The sequence below is a fragment of the Sphaeramia orbicularis genome, chromosome 3 (assembly GCF_902148855.1).
Source record: "Sphaeramia orbicularis chromosome 3, fSphaOr1.1, whole genome shotgun sequence".
NCBI lineage: Eukaryota > Metazoa > Chordata > Actinopteri > Kurtiformes > Apogonidae > Sphaeramia > Sphaeramia orbicularis.
The window spans coordinates 5,701,410-5,718,414 of record NC_043959.1 but is presented as its reverse complement, the minus strand read 5'-3'; the positions used below and the strand labels follow the sequence as shown (position 1 = coordinate 5,718,414).

The window sequence follows — 17,005 nt, the reverse complement described above, 5'->3', positions numbered from 1 at the left end:
CACAATGAAACACAGCACAGAATAAACAACTCAAAATTTCAGTGTCTTTGAGTATTGTGCAGATCGGTTCCCAAACAATATACAGTGTAAATGTCAACAAGACATAACACTGCTGTTTTTAGGCTCCAGACAGTTTTTTCTTTTCTTATTCAATCAATCAATCAAATTTTATTTATATAGCACCAAATCATAACAGAAGTTATCTCATGACACTTTACATATCAAGCCAGTCGAAACCAGACATTCAAGCCAATCTATTTCTCTCCCAAAATGACACTTTAGTAGACTTGCACCAATTAAAATTTTTGGGGCCGATCCCAATTTCTGATTTGCAGGGTGCTTGGATGGCCGATTCTGATTTTGGCTGATTCCAATCTCATTTTTTCCAAACACAACACACAAGACATTGCAATGTAACTTTCCCATTAGAACATTTATTTTAAAAATAGAAGAAAAGTGTGCAAAAAGGTGCTAGGTTTCTGTATGAAAACAGGTGCATTGATTGAAACGGCTGGTTTTTAGTGAGTTCTGTATCATACCAGCAGCTGAAAATTATCATATTTGAAGGAAAATTATCATACACACCCAATTTTTATTCTGATATAGCTCAGACCATCCACTTTAGTAACACATTATCATAGACTGTACATATTGCATGTTGCAACCCAGTTTTTCTTTTAAATAACCTAACAGAACCTTGGAAAAAAGCAAGCATCTCTTCATATATGGGGCAAAGGATGAACCCCTGCACTGAATGGACCAGAACACAATTTATAAATTCTCAACTTCTACATGCTTTGGGCTGAATCAGGGTCCTGCCTCTTTAGAGGCACATGAGAAGAATACAATAAAAACAAGTGCAGCACTATGTGAAGGATCTGTATCTTATCTGTGTTTGGTAATGTTGAAGAAAATCTTTGGTAATGTTGAAGAAAATTTGGTAAGGTTGAAGAAAAATCAAAACCTGGTTCAAAGTTTGCTGCAATGAGTGTAGCTTTATTTAGTGTTCTGGAGCACGGTGAGAGTACTGATGCAGACAGTGTCTGTTTCTGTAGTCTGACCCTGACTCTACATTTTCAGATGGTATTTATGCAGTTACTTCAAAGCAGTGAACAGAATACAAAAGACAAACAAAGAAATAAAGAAAAAGGGTTTGTACTCCAGAAAGGAGCCAGGGAATTCACATTCAGGGGAAAAGGCAGGGGGGTGCACTCCAGGAAGGGGGAAGGGATTCACACCCAGGCAGAGGGAGGGTAAGTCTCTAAGACCTGGTGGAGGCACCTTAACATATCATCAAAGCATCAGTGGTCAATGCGAAACAGGTTAACTCAGCACGGAGCAGCATGCAAAGAAGGGTGTCTTCTGTGCTCCTAGATAAGGATGCATATTTTCTTGGTCAGTAATTCATTAATTCAGTTGTATAATGGAGGGGTCAAATTATTGTACATTATGGGATTTTAGAATTATTTATCATACAGAGGGTGAAATTACTGTACAAATACGATAGTTTTCGCAGGTCTGGACTGGGTGCAGTTCTGGGGGGGGGGGGGGGGGGCAAGAGTGGGCAATGCCCCTTTAAACAAACTTCCTGCCCCCTCAAATGAAACTTTCTGAAGGAAGGGAAAAGGAAAATGAGATGCAGAACAGCAGGACAGTTAGAGGAATTATTCAAGTGTCTTAAGTTTCACTGTTATTTTAACTTTGTACGGTTGTATGGTGTGTGCATAGTCAGTGTCAGGTACGCACAGCATGGAACGCCTCTGTCAGCAACACATGCACCCTTCACATTCCTGATTGCGGCCTTATATATGACTATCTGGACGTGGCCCTGGGTCTGGCTATGTGGCGCGGCAGGAATTTGTCCTGTGCTCAAAATCGGTCAATTTCAGATTGACCAGCTGGTCGCAGGCCATGGCCGATCATGTGAAAATCAGCCCAATTTCCAAGCATGGCCCATTAATTGCTGCGAGTCTACTAATGGTTTGCGTGTGTAAAAACTAGGCCTGTAACGGTACACGTACCGAACCGAACTGTTTTGGTACACACCTGTTCGGTTTGGTACACAGCTGTACCGAAACAGCACAGTATGTTGACAAAAAGAAAAAGGAACGAAAGACGTTGTTTGATGCGGAACTTTAAATCCGCATAAGTTTCACACGGACATACTGAAGGATGCACACATTGACCCGAAATACGAAATAGCAGCTGATACAAGGTTAAAAAAAAACAACAAATATGATGTGAACCTGGAAGGAAGAAACTGAAGACCCTCTGCCATCATTACAGTCCAGTATGGGATCAGTACCGGTCCCGGTGAAAGACAACAACAAGGAAAGAGACGGTGATAAGACGAGCATTGTTTGACCCCTAGGAACTACGGTAGTTCTAAAACTCACTAGCTCTGTCTGTGTCTCTTTGACGCACGCTGTATAACAGAGGAATAGAACTCAGAGTTGGACGTTGAAAGTATATAAAAATAAAAGTTTCACTTTCGTTTCACGCCAGTGTTAGTTACGTTAGTTATGGACAGGACCACACACCCCCACCCCCCTGGCTCCGACCAAAAAAAAAAAAAAAAAACCCACAAAAAACAACAAACAAACCATCCCCCAGAAAAATCGCACCTTGCACACGCGCGCACACACACACACACACACACACACACAAGTACACAAAGTGGCCTAAACAGTTTGTTAGCTGTCCTGAAATAAATAATTTGGTTAAGTTTATTGTCAATGTTGCTCTTCAGTTTGTTAAAACAGAATACCAGTTTACCCTCCTGTTAATGTTGCACTTCATGCAGAATTTTTTTGTTGATATCTTTTATGAAGAATGTGAACTAACAGAACTGTGATTAGATTTTTTTTGTTTGTTCAAAACTACCTGTCAGGGAAAAGTGCAATACTAATGTTTAAAATACATTTAGTAATATTAATAATTTATTTTATTTTCTATTTCATTTATAGCAGCAGAATTATATTATTCCTGTTTTTCTATATTCTATTGTGTCCAAAAACTGGGGAAAAAATGTTCAAAAATTCCTAAATGTATTAAAGACAATTTGAGGGGTTTGCTTTCTTCCCGTACCAAACCGAAAAAACCAAACCTTGGCTTTCAAAACCGAAAACGTACCGAACCGAAAATTGTGTGTACCGTTACAAGCCTAGTAAAAACATGTGCAAACTTAACTGCGCATGCAAAAACATGTTGAAGCTGATCTACTACCCCGACGCACCAAGGGTTGCGCCTCTCAAATGGGCAAAATAGCTCCCGCATCCCATTTAGAGTGTTTGCCTTGATAAATATGCAATATGGGCGTTTCTGCCAGAACGTGCAAAATTATTGGGAGGAGTAGATGCAAATATTTATTTAGCACGTGCAATGTGGTTTACCAAACCTGAAACTGATTGTGGTGGCTGATTTTGGGTCTATATTTGGCGTGTCTGAAAGGCAGGTTTTAACTGGCTCAGCTTCGCACAAAACTGGCTACAGTTGTTGTGGTGAGGAGGTGACATGGGCACAACCAAAGGAAACACAGAGAACCAATCTGATCTGATCACATCAACATTTTTGTAATGACAGAAGAAAAAAATAATAATTTGAGACATGGGCCTGCCCCCCATGCCCGGTTCCACTAGTGGCCCATCACTATTGGGCCAGGACCTGACTCCTGAGAGACGTCTCTTTCTCTCTCACGTGCACTCAAAAGAGACAGAACAGGATGGGTTCTAGCACTGCACAACACACACACATACACACACACACACACAGATACACAAACAGCACTGTCCATGGTGTTGTGACTGGACTCCTGAACCGGCTATATAAGCGGATGGGTTTTTTTTGTTTTTTTTTTAATCATGCCCACAGACTAAAAAGTTTTCATTCACCATACATTCACCATACAGATCAACATAAAGAGAGAAGGTATTTATTTCATTAATAACACACTTCACCACTGAAAAACAACAACAGAGAAATACCTATTCACCACTCTGTCTGGAAAAAGAACAACTTCATATTTATGAGTGCTGGGATATCCCAGAGCAGTTTTTACAGCGCACTGTCTCCATGACAACAACCAGTAGCGGACGCAAAATCCTCATTTAAATAGGGCGGTCTCCAAGACTTTGCGCCTGTTGTCATTTGCGCAGGCAATCTTAGTTGATCACCCCTGACATGCAAATCAATAGCACGCACATATTTTAGCGCGAGCAAGCACATTTGCACCCGTTATTTTTGATCTTAGTGAATCAGGCCCCAAAAGTTGCCAACTCATGACCTAGAGTTTCACACAGATTTGCCGAACATAAATATTAAACATTTGAAAAATGTATTCTCACAATAAATTGATAGATACGATCAATAGTTTGTTTTGTCTTGTGCATTCCCTTAACATGTGATCTGTGAGATGAAATAACTATAGCAGACAATATGCCAAGATACCATTTTAAAGTACCGCCGCTCTATCCAATCTGTTTGTAAAACTAGGATGAGTATATAGTTAGTGTACCGCAGATGGGACTTTTGCTCACTGAAATATGTTCTGAGGGCAGAAACTGTTGTGATTGGTCCAATCAAGTGTGGCAGTGAGTGGGGGAATAAAATCATTAAAGTTTGTCCGACAATGCCACCCAGGAGAATTTCACCCCTGGGAAAATTATACAAGTAAATAAAGGTTAAATAGCAAGGTCACACAGATTTGTAATGATCCATCCTGGGGAAGTCATGTCTGGTTAAAAGAAAGATTTTTATTTAACAAAATAAATCAAACAATCACATAAAACTAACATAAAACTAAGATGCCGTACCCACCAGGCCTTCAGCCAGCACTCAGGCAGGAGGAAAACAAAGGAATTGAGGACTTACCACGGCGGCAGGAAACCAAAAAATAAGGGGAAGGATCCACCACCACACATGTGACACAACACAAAAAAACCCAAAGGAAACTGAAAAACGCCACCACCAGATTGGACTGCCGCTCAGGTACACAGCACCTGTACCACAAAGAAAAACCAAACATTAATGAAACAGCCTGAGTGCCTCAGGTCACAGGTGGCTGACGGTGAACGGTTAAAACTCATTCACTCACAGACACACACATACACACACACACACACATACACACACACACACGCACACATCCATCCAACATCTCAGTGACAAAATACTTTCACTCAAAACCAAGAAATATAATTTCCTTTAAATAATTCCAACAAAAGAACATTCATTCATTCATTCATTATCTGAACCCACTTTATCCTCACAAGGGTCTCGGGGGTTGCTTGGAGCCTATCCCAGCTACATAGGGGCAAAGGCGGGGTACACACTGGACATTTCGCCAGTTCATCGCCAATTCACATGGCCACACATGAAAACAGTGAATTTGCAAATGCTGTTTTGTGCCTCGGAATCCTGCACTCGCTGTGTGCTGTTGGTCGGGTAGTTTGAGGTGTTTTTCCAGAACTCAAAGAGATAAAACCTTTTAAGGGAGGAGCAGCAGAATTTTGCATAACCTTAAACAAGAGACATACATTTGTATATATGATTGCATTTTCAAAACTTAAGATCTTATAGTTTGACAAAATTGGGCAGGGATGGAACACTCCTCTTTGAGAGATTCATGAAGATTCATGACTCACTGTGCGTGTAGCCACCCTTGCAGAGCTAGGCAGACTGTTAACAACAGAAGATGAAGAAGAATGAGGAAGAGACCAGTTTCTGTTTGAAGGCAAAGTCTTGTTTTGGTTACTTATTTTCTTTTCTTCCCTTCTTCGAATAATATTTTGTGGAACTGCAATGACATGAAACACAAACAAATAAATTTGTTACAATGTGTGCTGAAATATGTTTCCACTTCTTAACTTTTACCCATCCTTTTTAAATGCATGAATTAACAAACACACATGAATTAAACAATCACACATGAATTAAACAGCTAAATATTCCTGCAGTTACAAACCAATGAAATGAACATGTATAAAAACCACCTGAAATGCGTAGCTAATGAAACTAAATTAAATATGCAATAAGGTTTACAAGAAATGCAGTGATCTTGCACAGAATATACTGCATTAACATTGCATGTAATCTAATTGGCAGGAATCAAAAATACTCCAATAGTAATAATATGCACAAGTCTCTCCCAGAGTGCACAAATAATTCGCTAGTAGAGGAAACACAGCAATTGCTACCTAATAGCATCAACATTAGCTCACCTAAAGGCTAGCATTGACACAAAACAGATCACCACCTGGCTTAAACATTAGTGGTGAACAGAATGCTTCTACCACAAAGTAAAACCTTAGTTGTGCTCTGTAAAAGGTGCAAGCAATCATGTTTCTAAGTTAATGACAAAATGATAGTGAATGAATAGAATTTATTTGTCAGTTGACAGCACAGTACAATGTACAGTACAGCAAACAAAATTATAGTTCGATGTTAGGGACATTGGGCCGCAGCAAAAACTAGTCGCGCTGCCCAGAACCCTTTCTTTTAAATTTGCAGTGAAGAACAGAGAAGACAATGCATGCACATACATCATAAGACATCATACAGGTTTCACACATTACACGTGGACACATGCTGGTTCTTTTTCAATGGAATTGGTCGGATTTGGGGGACAGGGTGAAAAAACAGAGTTTGAGGGCAGATGATTGGAGTGGAGAGGGGGGGAGAATGTGCGTGTGCTGTGTGTGTGTCCTTGGAAGATTGTGTGCAAAATAAGAGACACAATAGGTCCATCTGTCCTTCAGTTGTTGCCAGTCCTTATCAGTTCACTACTTACTGTGTCTTGACCATGGAAATGTTTTGACTGCAGGGGGAGTAGATTAGAGAAGAATCCAGCTGCTTTTCCTCAGCTCTCAGGGTAAACAATTTGACCAGGGAAAACTTGATTTCTGCTTAATTTAGTTATAATGCATTTTTGTAATAACCTGACCTGGCCTCAGCATTACTCCTCACTTCAGAGCAGTAAGGTCTCTACACAGTTCATCCATTTTCCCTCTCAGTCCCGCAGTTTGGCGAAGCCCCTCCACGGTCTGACCCGTGATGTAATCCAACTTCTTATGCAAGTCTGCAGTACTAGTACTTGCGTATATCTGCCCAGACTTATCGACCAGAATGAAAGCTGCACAAAACTTCAATGGCGTGGCCAAACAGAATGTTAACAATACAGGATACTACTGAAAGTGAACAATACATAAAGGGTGCCCATGGAGGGCACCGTTCAACAACTCGAAGAGCAGAACATTTCAGGTTCATGTGATTAACATTTTTAAAGGATAAGTTGTAGATATGAACATTTTCATCGTGTAATTTTATGTTTTTCACTACAAAAATTTGGAATTATTGTTTTTCATAGGTTATTATGATAGTATTTTCCTGGTCTGATCCACTTGAGATTGAATTGGGCTGAATGTGGCCCCTGAGCTAAAGCAATTTGATTGTTAATGTCGTCAGTGTAATTTTTGCATTTCACAAATTCATCCCATCGGCCTGATCCACAACAGATCCTCGGAACGGAGACTATAATTATTGAGGTAATTCCAACAGATATTAACCGGTAAATATGATGGAAGCAGACCTAAAACACATTTATAAATAAAAGAATGTCAGTGTTTCAGTTAAAATTCACTTCAGGTTTAAAAAAAACCTGTCCATCCAACACGAAAACATATATAACACAGTATATTAGATGACTTTAAAAAAAAAAAAAAAAAAAAAAACTCAAAAGAGTTTTGTTAGCTTTGATTGGATCATGTAGTTTTGACATGTACATTTAAAGCTTGTGTTATGTGATCTAGAGCAGAATTACAGGAAATGTTCCTTAGCAGTTCCAAAAAATGAAACATTCTGCACTCTTTATACTATTTAGAGTTGCAGCAGCAGTGTGTAGGGAAAATAGAAGTCCACTGAACACATCTACACAGAACCAAACAGAGACCAAATGAACTCTGTGAACAGTAGAGCATCAGCTGAAAAACAGTCCTTTGGGAATTCTTGTTATTTTTTATCTGGTTTGGTTATCTTAGCTGTTTTATGATATTACTGCTTAACAGCTGGTGTTTAAGAATTTTGCAAGTGTTGCTTTCAGCCCCTCGTAGTCAGATACCTTTTTCAACTAAATGAAATGTGACACTAAATGGTTGAAATATGCATCCATTAGCACAGTCCAAGCAGGGAACTACCACTTCTTCTTCATCATCTTAAGTCTCTAATGACCCACTTCTGTCAGACTGTGAGTTTGTGAAAGATCTACAGCAGATATACAGTTATATACAGTAACGGATTGAATCAGGAGGCCTTCCTGTCAGAGGCAGTGATTACTGCTCTCCCTAGCAGCCTCCTCTTCCCCTTTTTTCCCTGACCATGCAAAAGCGATGGCCTGCCTGGCCTCAGCATTGAAATCAATACACGTGTATGTAGCTCCATCACTAAATTTCTTCTGGATTGATTGTCTCTGTCACATGCAAATTGCCTCTCAACTTTGATCCAAATGAATCCTCACTGAAAGTCATACTGGTGCCAAGGAGCATTTCGACACTTCAGTTCAAAACAAATACAATGAATGAATAAAACTGTAAGCTGATATGACCCTGATGGCTATTCCAAATAATGTGAAGTTCCTAACATTTGTCTTTGTCAGTGAGGTTTATTCCACCAAATTGAAGTCATTGTACCATCCATATTCATTCCCAGCTAACATTTATCATTCTTATGAGAAAGGAGAGACCTCTTTACTGCACACAGTTCCTACCTGTCTTGTATGTGAATGGAAATTAGTTCCTGCATTTCCTGAAGGATTACTAGCAATGTTCACCTTATTGTCAAATTGGAATTTTTATTTTTATTGGAGTGGATGTCAGTTGGACTGCATGTCTTGTTGCAGCAGACCTCTCTGTCTTATAGAGGCCTGTTTCGATCATGTTCTCTAGGATACAATTTTTATGTACAATAGATCTAGGTCACCAACATTGTTGCCAACTTAACACTTTTATTGCTACATTTAGCAACTTTTCAGACTTCTCTAGCAACCTTTTTTTTTCCCACAAAGCACCTAGCAACAAATTTAGTTGCTCTTAAAATTTGTTTGGAGACGTTTAGCAACTTCTGAAAAGTGACTCAATCACTAAAACACAAATTTTTCCTCTAAATGACACCAAATCATGTCATATTCATAAAAACACACACTCTGTCTGCCTAGCTGTAAGTGTCAGTGTTTCCAATTTAGCCACATTGTTGGTATATTTAGTGATTTTTGCGAACCCCCTAGCGACTCTTTATCAAAAAAAGTGACTACTGACAAATCTATCAACTTTATCTAGTGTTATTGGAGACTCTGACGTGAAAACATGTATCATTCTCTGTCTAAAACAAATGACTGCACTGAATATAAATCACTCTCACTGGCATTGACAGTTTTCTCTATTGTCTCTTTTTTGTCCATTTAGATTAATTGTTGTAGGCTCCTAAGTGGACCGTAAGGTTAAAACACCAAATCAAACTGAAGAAAATTAAACTAATAACTAAAAAAACACACTAATAAATAACTAACCAAAGTAACTCCTCCAGAGTGTCTCTTTTGGGTCATATTAGTCATTCCCAATCCCGGATAAAGGAGGAGGGTTAGAATTGGGACATTAAAAAAAACAAACAAACAAGAATTGACAGTGTTTAGTTCATTTGTACTTCTATGCATATTTAGGGTGTTTTTAATATTGCTTTTTGTCTCTCCCACAATGTTACTCCTCTCTCCTACATCATTAATTACAATTACATGTACATTTGCAATTATGTAAATTAGGTGATGATGTTGTCTAGCACCCTCTAGTGACTTTAAGGAAAGACAATAGATATTTTCCTTACTGAGGAGTTGGAAACACTGGACATTAATGCCTTGTCCACATGAATATGAATATTTTTCTGAATGGTATTTTATTATTCCTCTCCTTTTAAAAAAGAAAAGGAAAGAATATATATGATTTTAGTTTTATAAAATATCTTACAATATCATACAAAACCACAAAATGACTACAAACTGCTGCAAACTGCTACACTATACTTGTCACAGCAGCCACAGAGATGTTAGTCTGTCTTAAAGTTGAAAAGCAATGACAATAATAAAACTCTAAAGTTAAGTTAACTTAAAGATGTTGCTGTGTTCTCCATATCATACAGATATCACCACGACACTGTTATGTGTCCATTTCCAAATGTGTCAGTGCTGAACTTGAATTCCTGTTGGTCATAAACTGACATACACCAATAAGATTTATATTTGATGTTTTAGGTGCCTGTTTATTGCACAAAGCAACAACAAGCATGCACAAGGCAGGGTGTGGTCGCACTGTTTTCTAATCTCCTCATTTTCCCAGTCCATACAGATACATACAAACATGTTTTCTATATATTAAGGAGGGGAAGATTATTTGATACATATCAATATGCCGACACACCTGTGCACGATCCATGTGTACCGGTAGAGAAGGTGTGAGTGACTGAAAAGTTTGGAATGATATCACGATGCATCGGTTATTGAATGTATCGATAATGTCACGACTGAATGTGAAAGTAAGAACCCAAATGCAGGAACAGGAAACAGAATTAAGGTTTACAAAAAAGGTATTAAAAAATAGAAGAGAATGATAATTCAACAAAGGATGTTCTCAGACTCAGGGTCTGTGTAGGAAATCTAGCATCGTAGTTGAGGGACAAGTGTGGGGTCAAGAGCCAGACAGACAGGTTCCAACAGTGAATCCGAGCAGAGGCACTGACATGACAGGCTTGGGTCAAAAACGAAGAGCCAGATTAGGAGGCAGAGGTACCAGCAGGGGAAAGGCGAGGCTTGGGAAAACAGGCAGACCGGGACAAAAGCTGGTAGGTATCTCACAAAAGAAGAATACGAACATGCAAACTAAAGGAGAAAGCACACGGTATATACAGTATACACACTGGGAGAGGGAGACAACGAGACACAGGTGAAACACATTAGGGTGGGGGAAGGTAATCACATGAGCAGAAAAGTAGGGAACAGGAAGTACCAGACAAGACACAAGAGGGAGGATGCCAAAATAAAACAGGAAATGACAGGACAACATAAAAAGACACTACTGTCTGGGAGTAGATGTGACAGATAAAATTCAATCCATTCAATAGAATATATTTTTACTTGCACTTAAAAGTGTTACTATTTATTTGGTAAAGTTTTTTCTTTTCTGCAGATCCACACAAATGTGTACATTGCACACTGCAGTATGAGCTCCGCGGATGCACTGTGGTTCCAATGAATACTGTAATGTCTGTATCTTAATCGTACAAGACATAGAAGGGAGGTGATGACATGTGGTTTCCTAACGTACTTTTTACTATATCCCCTGCATTGAATACTGCTGTACATACCGGAGATACTTCTAAAACAGTGCACTGTACATATCTAACAGCGCACCCCGGAATACCTTGCGCAGGTGTCTCTTGAATATAGCCCAAACAATATGGGATTTTTGGGGCCGATGCCAATACCGATACTGGGGGCTAAAAAAAAGCTGGTAACCAATATATCGGCCAATATCTGATATATCGGCTGATATATGAAATAAGAACATTGATATATACAGGATATAATAGAATATAATATTTGATAATGGCAGACATGTGAATTAATAGTTGCATAAATCTTTATTTATCTCACAAAGATAATTTACTCAACATTAAAATACTGTACAATAGTCTTATATTAGACTAGTATGTGACCCGTGGGGAGCTATGGGTTGTAGATGTGGTAGTTTTTATGCTGGGGAGAGCAGACTTTTGGGAAACGATGTGTCTATATTTTATAAGTAGTGACATAAAAATAGTTTTTTAAATCACTCTTTAAAATGTAAGCAACAATTAGGATACAGTGTTAATACCCAGGCGTGCCTGCAGAATGAAATTGTGAGGTATACAGGAAGCGCATGGACGAGAGTGTGTGTGGGGGGGGGTGTCAAATAGTAAATAAGTAGCAGTCCATGATTTTCTGAGCGGGGATAGCAGTCCATCCTTATTGGAGCGGGGGTAGCAGTCCATGATTGTGTGTGTGGGCGTGATTGTTGGAGCAGAAGTGGAAGGGAAACTAACTCTCTGGGCAGCACAGACACAGGAGCAGAGCGACAGAATTGACTGATGTTGATTAATCAGTGATATGCTATAATCTGCCCGCCAAATAATCAGTCTGTCTGTCTCTTAAAGCAGGCCCGGACTGGCTAATCGGGAGGACCGGGACAATTCCTGGTGGGCCGGTATAATATTTGGGCCGCGAGGGCTGGAGTTCACTTTAAATATGTATTTAATATTTTATTTATTTATTTTTGGGGGGCCGGTGTTCAGTCATAGCACTGAGTTGATCACGTTGAACTTTGTCACAAAAACGACCTCCGGTTGGAAACAACTAATGAGGACGATGAACCGGGTAAACCACCTTTCAAGTTAGTTAATTATCGAGTCAGTGAATTGTGTGGCATTGTGACGTGGAACATAACGTCATGCAGTTTAAATAATAGTATGATGCGACGCCACAGAACTGGGAAACTTTGTCTTGTAGCTCCTCAGAGTCAGAAAGAACATTCAGCACCAGCCATGAGCCCACAAGTCCAGAGTGGGCAGATAGGACTGCTCATGGAGGGAAGAGGATTAGAATAAATAGGCTCCAATGAAGAGTATGGTGTAGGCCTGTTCAGTATGAAAGGTGCTCTGAGATACTAGATGATTCAGCACTACATGAATGAAACTGACACCAAGGCTTTACAAAATAGAAGATTTGTGCTGAGAATTATGAGCATTTTTAAAATGTGCTTTAGTGTCAGAAGCAGAGCCAGGAGCCAGTAGTGATGAGGGGATTGTTCCTGTCAGGATGGAAGGAAAAGGTGAGCTGTTAGAACAGACTGTGTGAACAAGCATTAGTTCCAGTAAAACCACTTTCTAGACCCAAACCATAGTCCTGACCTGTTTTAATTTTTATTATTAAAAGTGAGACAGTAAATACACAAAGCCCACAACTGAAAGGCAATAGCACAAAGTAATATTAAATAAAGCTGCATATTTTGCCAATGTAAATATCTTAATTAGTAAAGTAAGTCCAAATGTCTGTAGATATTATTTTTTATTGTGATACAGGTGAATCTAGAGAAACTGAAGGAAGTGTGAAAGGGAGAGCAGAGTCTACTGATGACAGAGGAGCAGCTCAGCAGCACAACCCTGAACCACTAGGCACAAATGAGACAGATGAAGATGAGTCTGTTGTTAGCTTTGGTTCCTCTGCTCGCCCTCAGTCACAGGATATACAGACAGTTTTTTCTTATCATCCTCATCAAACCCCTAAACTCACTATACCAAAAATTTTCAATAGCATCGATGGAACAAACCGCAAGTAAGTTGTGATGGAAATCTTTTGTTGCAGAGGATACAAAAATAATAGTTATTAGAAAGTGCAGCAAGCTTTATTTTTTTTTATTTATTATTATTTTTTTATTTAATATTTTTTTATATTCTTTCATTTCATTTCAAACATTTTAAAGGTTTGAAAAATGTTAACACTTATAAGAACAAAAATATAGATTCTGTTATTGTTGTGTTGTGAGGAATAATAATGTTGGAGATGTCTACGTGCACTCACTGTTGAAATAAATCCACATTGTGAAGCAACCTTTACTTGCACTGAATTGGAAATATTTTAGAAAATACACTGAATTAGAAGGCTTTGCAGAACAGTGTGTAGACCTAACATATAAGGTTATAATTCCATGATTTTAATAATAATAGGTCGTGATCTAAAGTGGGCCGGTCTGAGGTATGAAACTCCAGGGCTGAAAATGAGTCTCAGTCCGGCCCTGTCTTAAAGTGACAGAACCTTTTTCTCTATTACCTACATTACAAATACATTACATTGTACACACTGATTGGGCTAGGGAGCAAGAAACTGAGCATGAGAATCATGCAGAGAAACGACTTTGGAAACAAAGTCCTAACTTTTTCACATGACTGTATGTGAGGGATGTGTTCTGAAATTGCACAAAAGCCACTTTGTGAAAGCCATGGTCTATTTTATATTGTCTTATTTAATAAATAAAATGCTTTTTTTTTTTTTTAACCAGAATGAATGTGTTGAATCAGAATGTGCTTAATCACTCTGTATCGTGATTTGGGTGTGAATCATATCGCATCGTGAGATGCCACACATGTATCTCTAATATATTGGGTCGGAGATGCTGTATCGAGATGCCTATCATATCAGCCTTACTACTAAGATTCCCAATCCTTATGTATACATGTGTGTCTGGGAAAAAAATAACTACAATGCCAAATAAATAGGAAATGTATTTCTGTTTAACAGGAATCTTTAAAAGCAGCTGCCACATCGATGTGCGCTGGTTTCCCTTCGATGTCCAGAGATGTGACCTGAAGTTTGGCTCCTGGACATATGGAGGCTGGTCTCTGGACTTAAAGATGCTGGATGCAGACATTACCAACTATATTAGCAATGGAGAGTGGGATCTTGTTGGTAAGACGAACTGATGACTTCTTTTAATTTCAACTTAAACCCAACTTTAAAATATAAAATGACCAGCTTAAAATGACACCAGGATCAAAAGTATTTAGTATATTTGTGGTTACTGAATTCTCACTGCTCAGTCCTTTAAGTTTGTTTTCACCAAATCATATATGTCTTTTTTTTTTTTTTTTTTTTGCAGCTACTACACTGGTCTACAAGGAAAATGCTTCCAGAATAAAAGTAATGAAATTTTACCACATGAGAGTCACTGATAAAGAAAAATCAAGTAAAAAATGCTGGTTGGCTAAACTTTCCAAGATTCAGCCTTGGGTCAAAATGTGAAATTCAAGAATTAACGAGAGAGTGGGTTTGACTCAAAAGGAATGTTTGTCTCAGAGCTACAAGATCTACTTCAAAACACTGTCTGCACATTAGAATACATTCACTTTACAGGTTCTATTTAGTGGAAGATTTATAAAACTATTATATAAATAGTAAAATCAACCAATATATATATGTAATAACACTTAATTATATACCTTGAAAACATCGGCAAATCGGCACTTTTGTCATTTGTTTTCCAATTAATCTTATTAAAATACGTAACATTTAGCACATTTAATCTCTGAAGCAAATCATTTGTAAAAAATTGTAGACCAGTGCTGTTTACATAACTACCATAGAAAGACCAGCTCTGATGTGCATGATGATCATAGCAGCTTTTTATTTTCCTCCAGTTGTATGAGAGGTGTGTTTTCTGCATTGCGGAGCAGTGCATCATTTATTTAATTTTATTGTTGGTTTTTTTATTTAACCTTTATTTAACCAGGTTGGTCCCATTGAGATGGGGGATCTCTTTTTCAAGGGAGACATGGCCAAGATGGCAGCAATACAGTCACATAGTTAAAATAATAATAGCATTTGCAAACACAGGGAAAAACTCATGCAATCAATCAAGACATTTGCAGACCAATTTATTTCTGACATATTTTTGGCATTGCTGAGCCTGGACTAGACCACTTGACTCAACTCCAGATCGAAACACTGCCCCCACAGGCTTGTACTGTAGGCACTAGGCATGATGGGTAATCTCTTGTCACCCTAATGTGCCCATCACTCTGGAACAGGGTCAATCTGGACTCATCATACCCCATGACCTTTTTCCATTGAAATTACAGTCCAGTCTTTCTGCTTCTATCCAGCTAATGGTTGTTTAATAAAAGAGAAGCTACTCACTCCATCAGTTAAAGTTAAAGAAGCTGTTGCAGCTGAAACATGTTCATCATTGCATTAATTATCCAATGGAAGGAGCTGAACTGTTTGTTTAGCTAAATCCAGGTGGTTAATCTGTTTTGGCTGGGCTATATGTTTTCTAAAGCATGGAAAAAAAAACTTTTCAATAGTCACACTAACATCAAAATCTGCAACAATTTAAGTAACCAATACACCACTTATCTTTTAAGGAGCATGTTCTGTGTGTTGTCAGAAAGCTGAAGCTGCTATTGGGATTTTATTTGAGAAAGATGTGTTTCTCTTGTAATTAAAAAGAGAAATTGGTGCACTCAACATTTTTACCTGTTTTGGATGATAGAGTTAGACTTTATATGAATGCACCTGCCCATTCTTTTCACTTGTTGAACAGTGTTTATCACAATACTCTGAGATTCATTACAAACTATGCTTCTATCTATTCTCCTGATACCTGGAACAAGCCTAAGTCTGAGCTCCATCTACAAACACTGATTCATTTCAATGGTTTTAAACAGTAAAATATCTGAAATCAAGGCTGTTGGTCTGTAAATATTTGGATTGTTTGTATGAGTGGGATTTTTTTATTCTGTGTTTGCGACAATTATTTTAAACTGTATCTATGTGACTACATTCCTGCCATCTTGACTAGGTCTCCCTTCAATAAGAGATCTCCCACTGCACAATTTTTTCTTCTTTCTATCTTTTTTGTCTCTCTGCTGCTCAAACACTGAATTAACGCCATGTGACTGCTTTAACTCTTCACTTTTCAACCAAATTCATGTTGAAATTAATCATACTGGTAGTTTATCACTTGGACAGTAGTTGTACAACCTGCAATAACGTCAAAACAACAGGTGGCACCAGTACAATTATTTAGGCTATTACATGGGGGGAATTCACCATACTTGAAACAGAAAAACCCAAAGTAGAGTGCAATGTAGCATATGTGTAACTACGAGTTGTAATTAATTAGTAATTAATTTGTAATTAATATATAATAATTTTGAGCTCATTCGGCGAAATGCCCAAGGAGGGTTAGGGTTAGGGTTAGTCAGCGAAAACGCTGACTCAGCATTTTGGAAATTTCAATCCAATATGGCTGACTAAGGGTTGGTTTAGAGGCATGGCCATAATAATATTTTTTGTTTGTCTCCTCATGATGAATCTGTCTACCGATTTTCGTGGCTCTACGACAAACTTTATGTTGGACGCGCTCCCATTGGCGTA

At 38.4% G+C, this 17,005-nt stretch overlaps 1 protein-coding gene across 1 annotated transcript in view; it reads left to right on the top strand.

Moving 5' to 3' along the window:
• The window catches only part of LOC115412256 (neuronal acetylcholine receptor subunit alpha-7-like), a 107,983-nt gene that overhangs the window by 56,163 nt on the left and 34,815 nt on the right, over nucleotides 1-17,005 (top strand). The window contains exon 6 of the mRNA XM_030124659.1: nucleotides 14,369-14,536. Coding sequence (XP_029980519.1) covers nucleotides 14,369-14,536 — 168 coding nt within the window. The remainder of the gene's footprint in view (nucleotides 1-14,368; nucleotides 14,537-17,005) is intronic.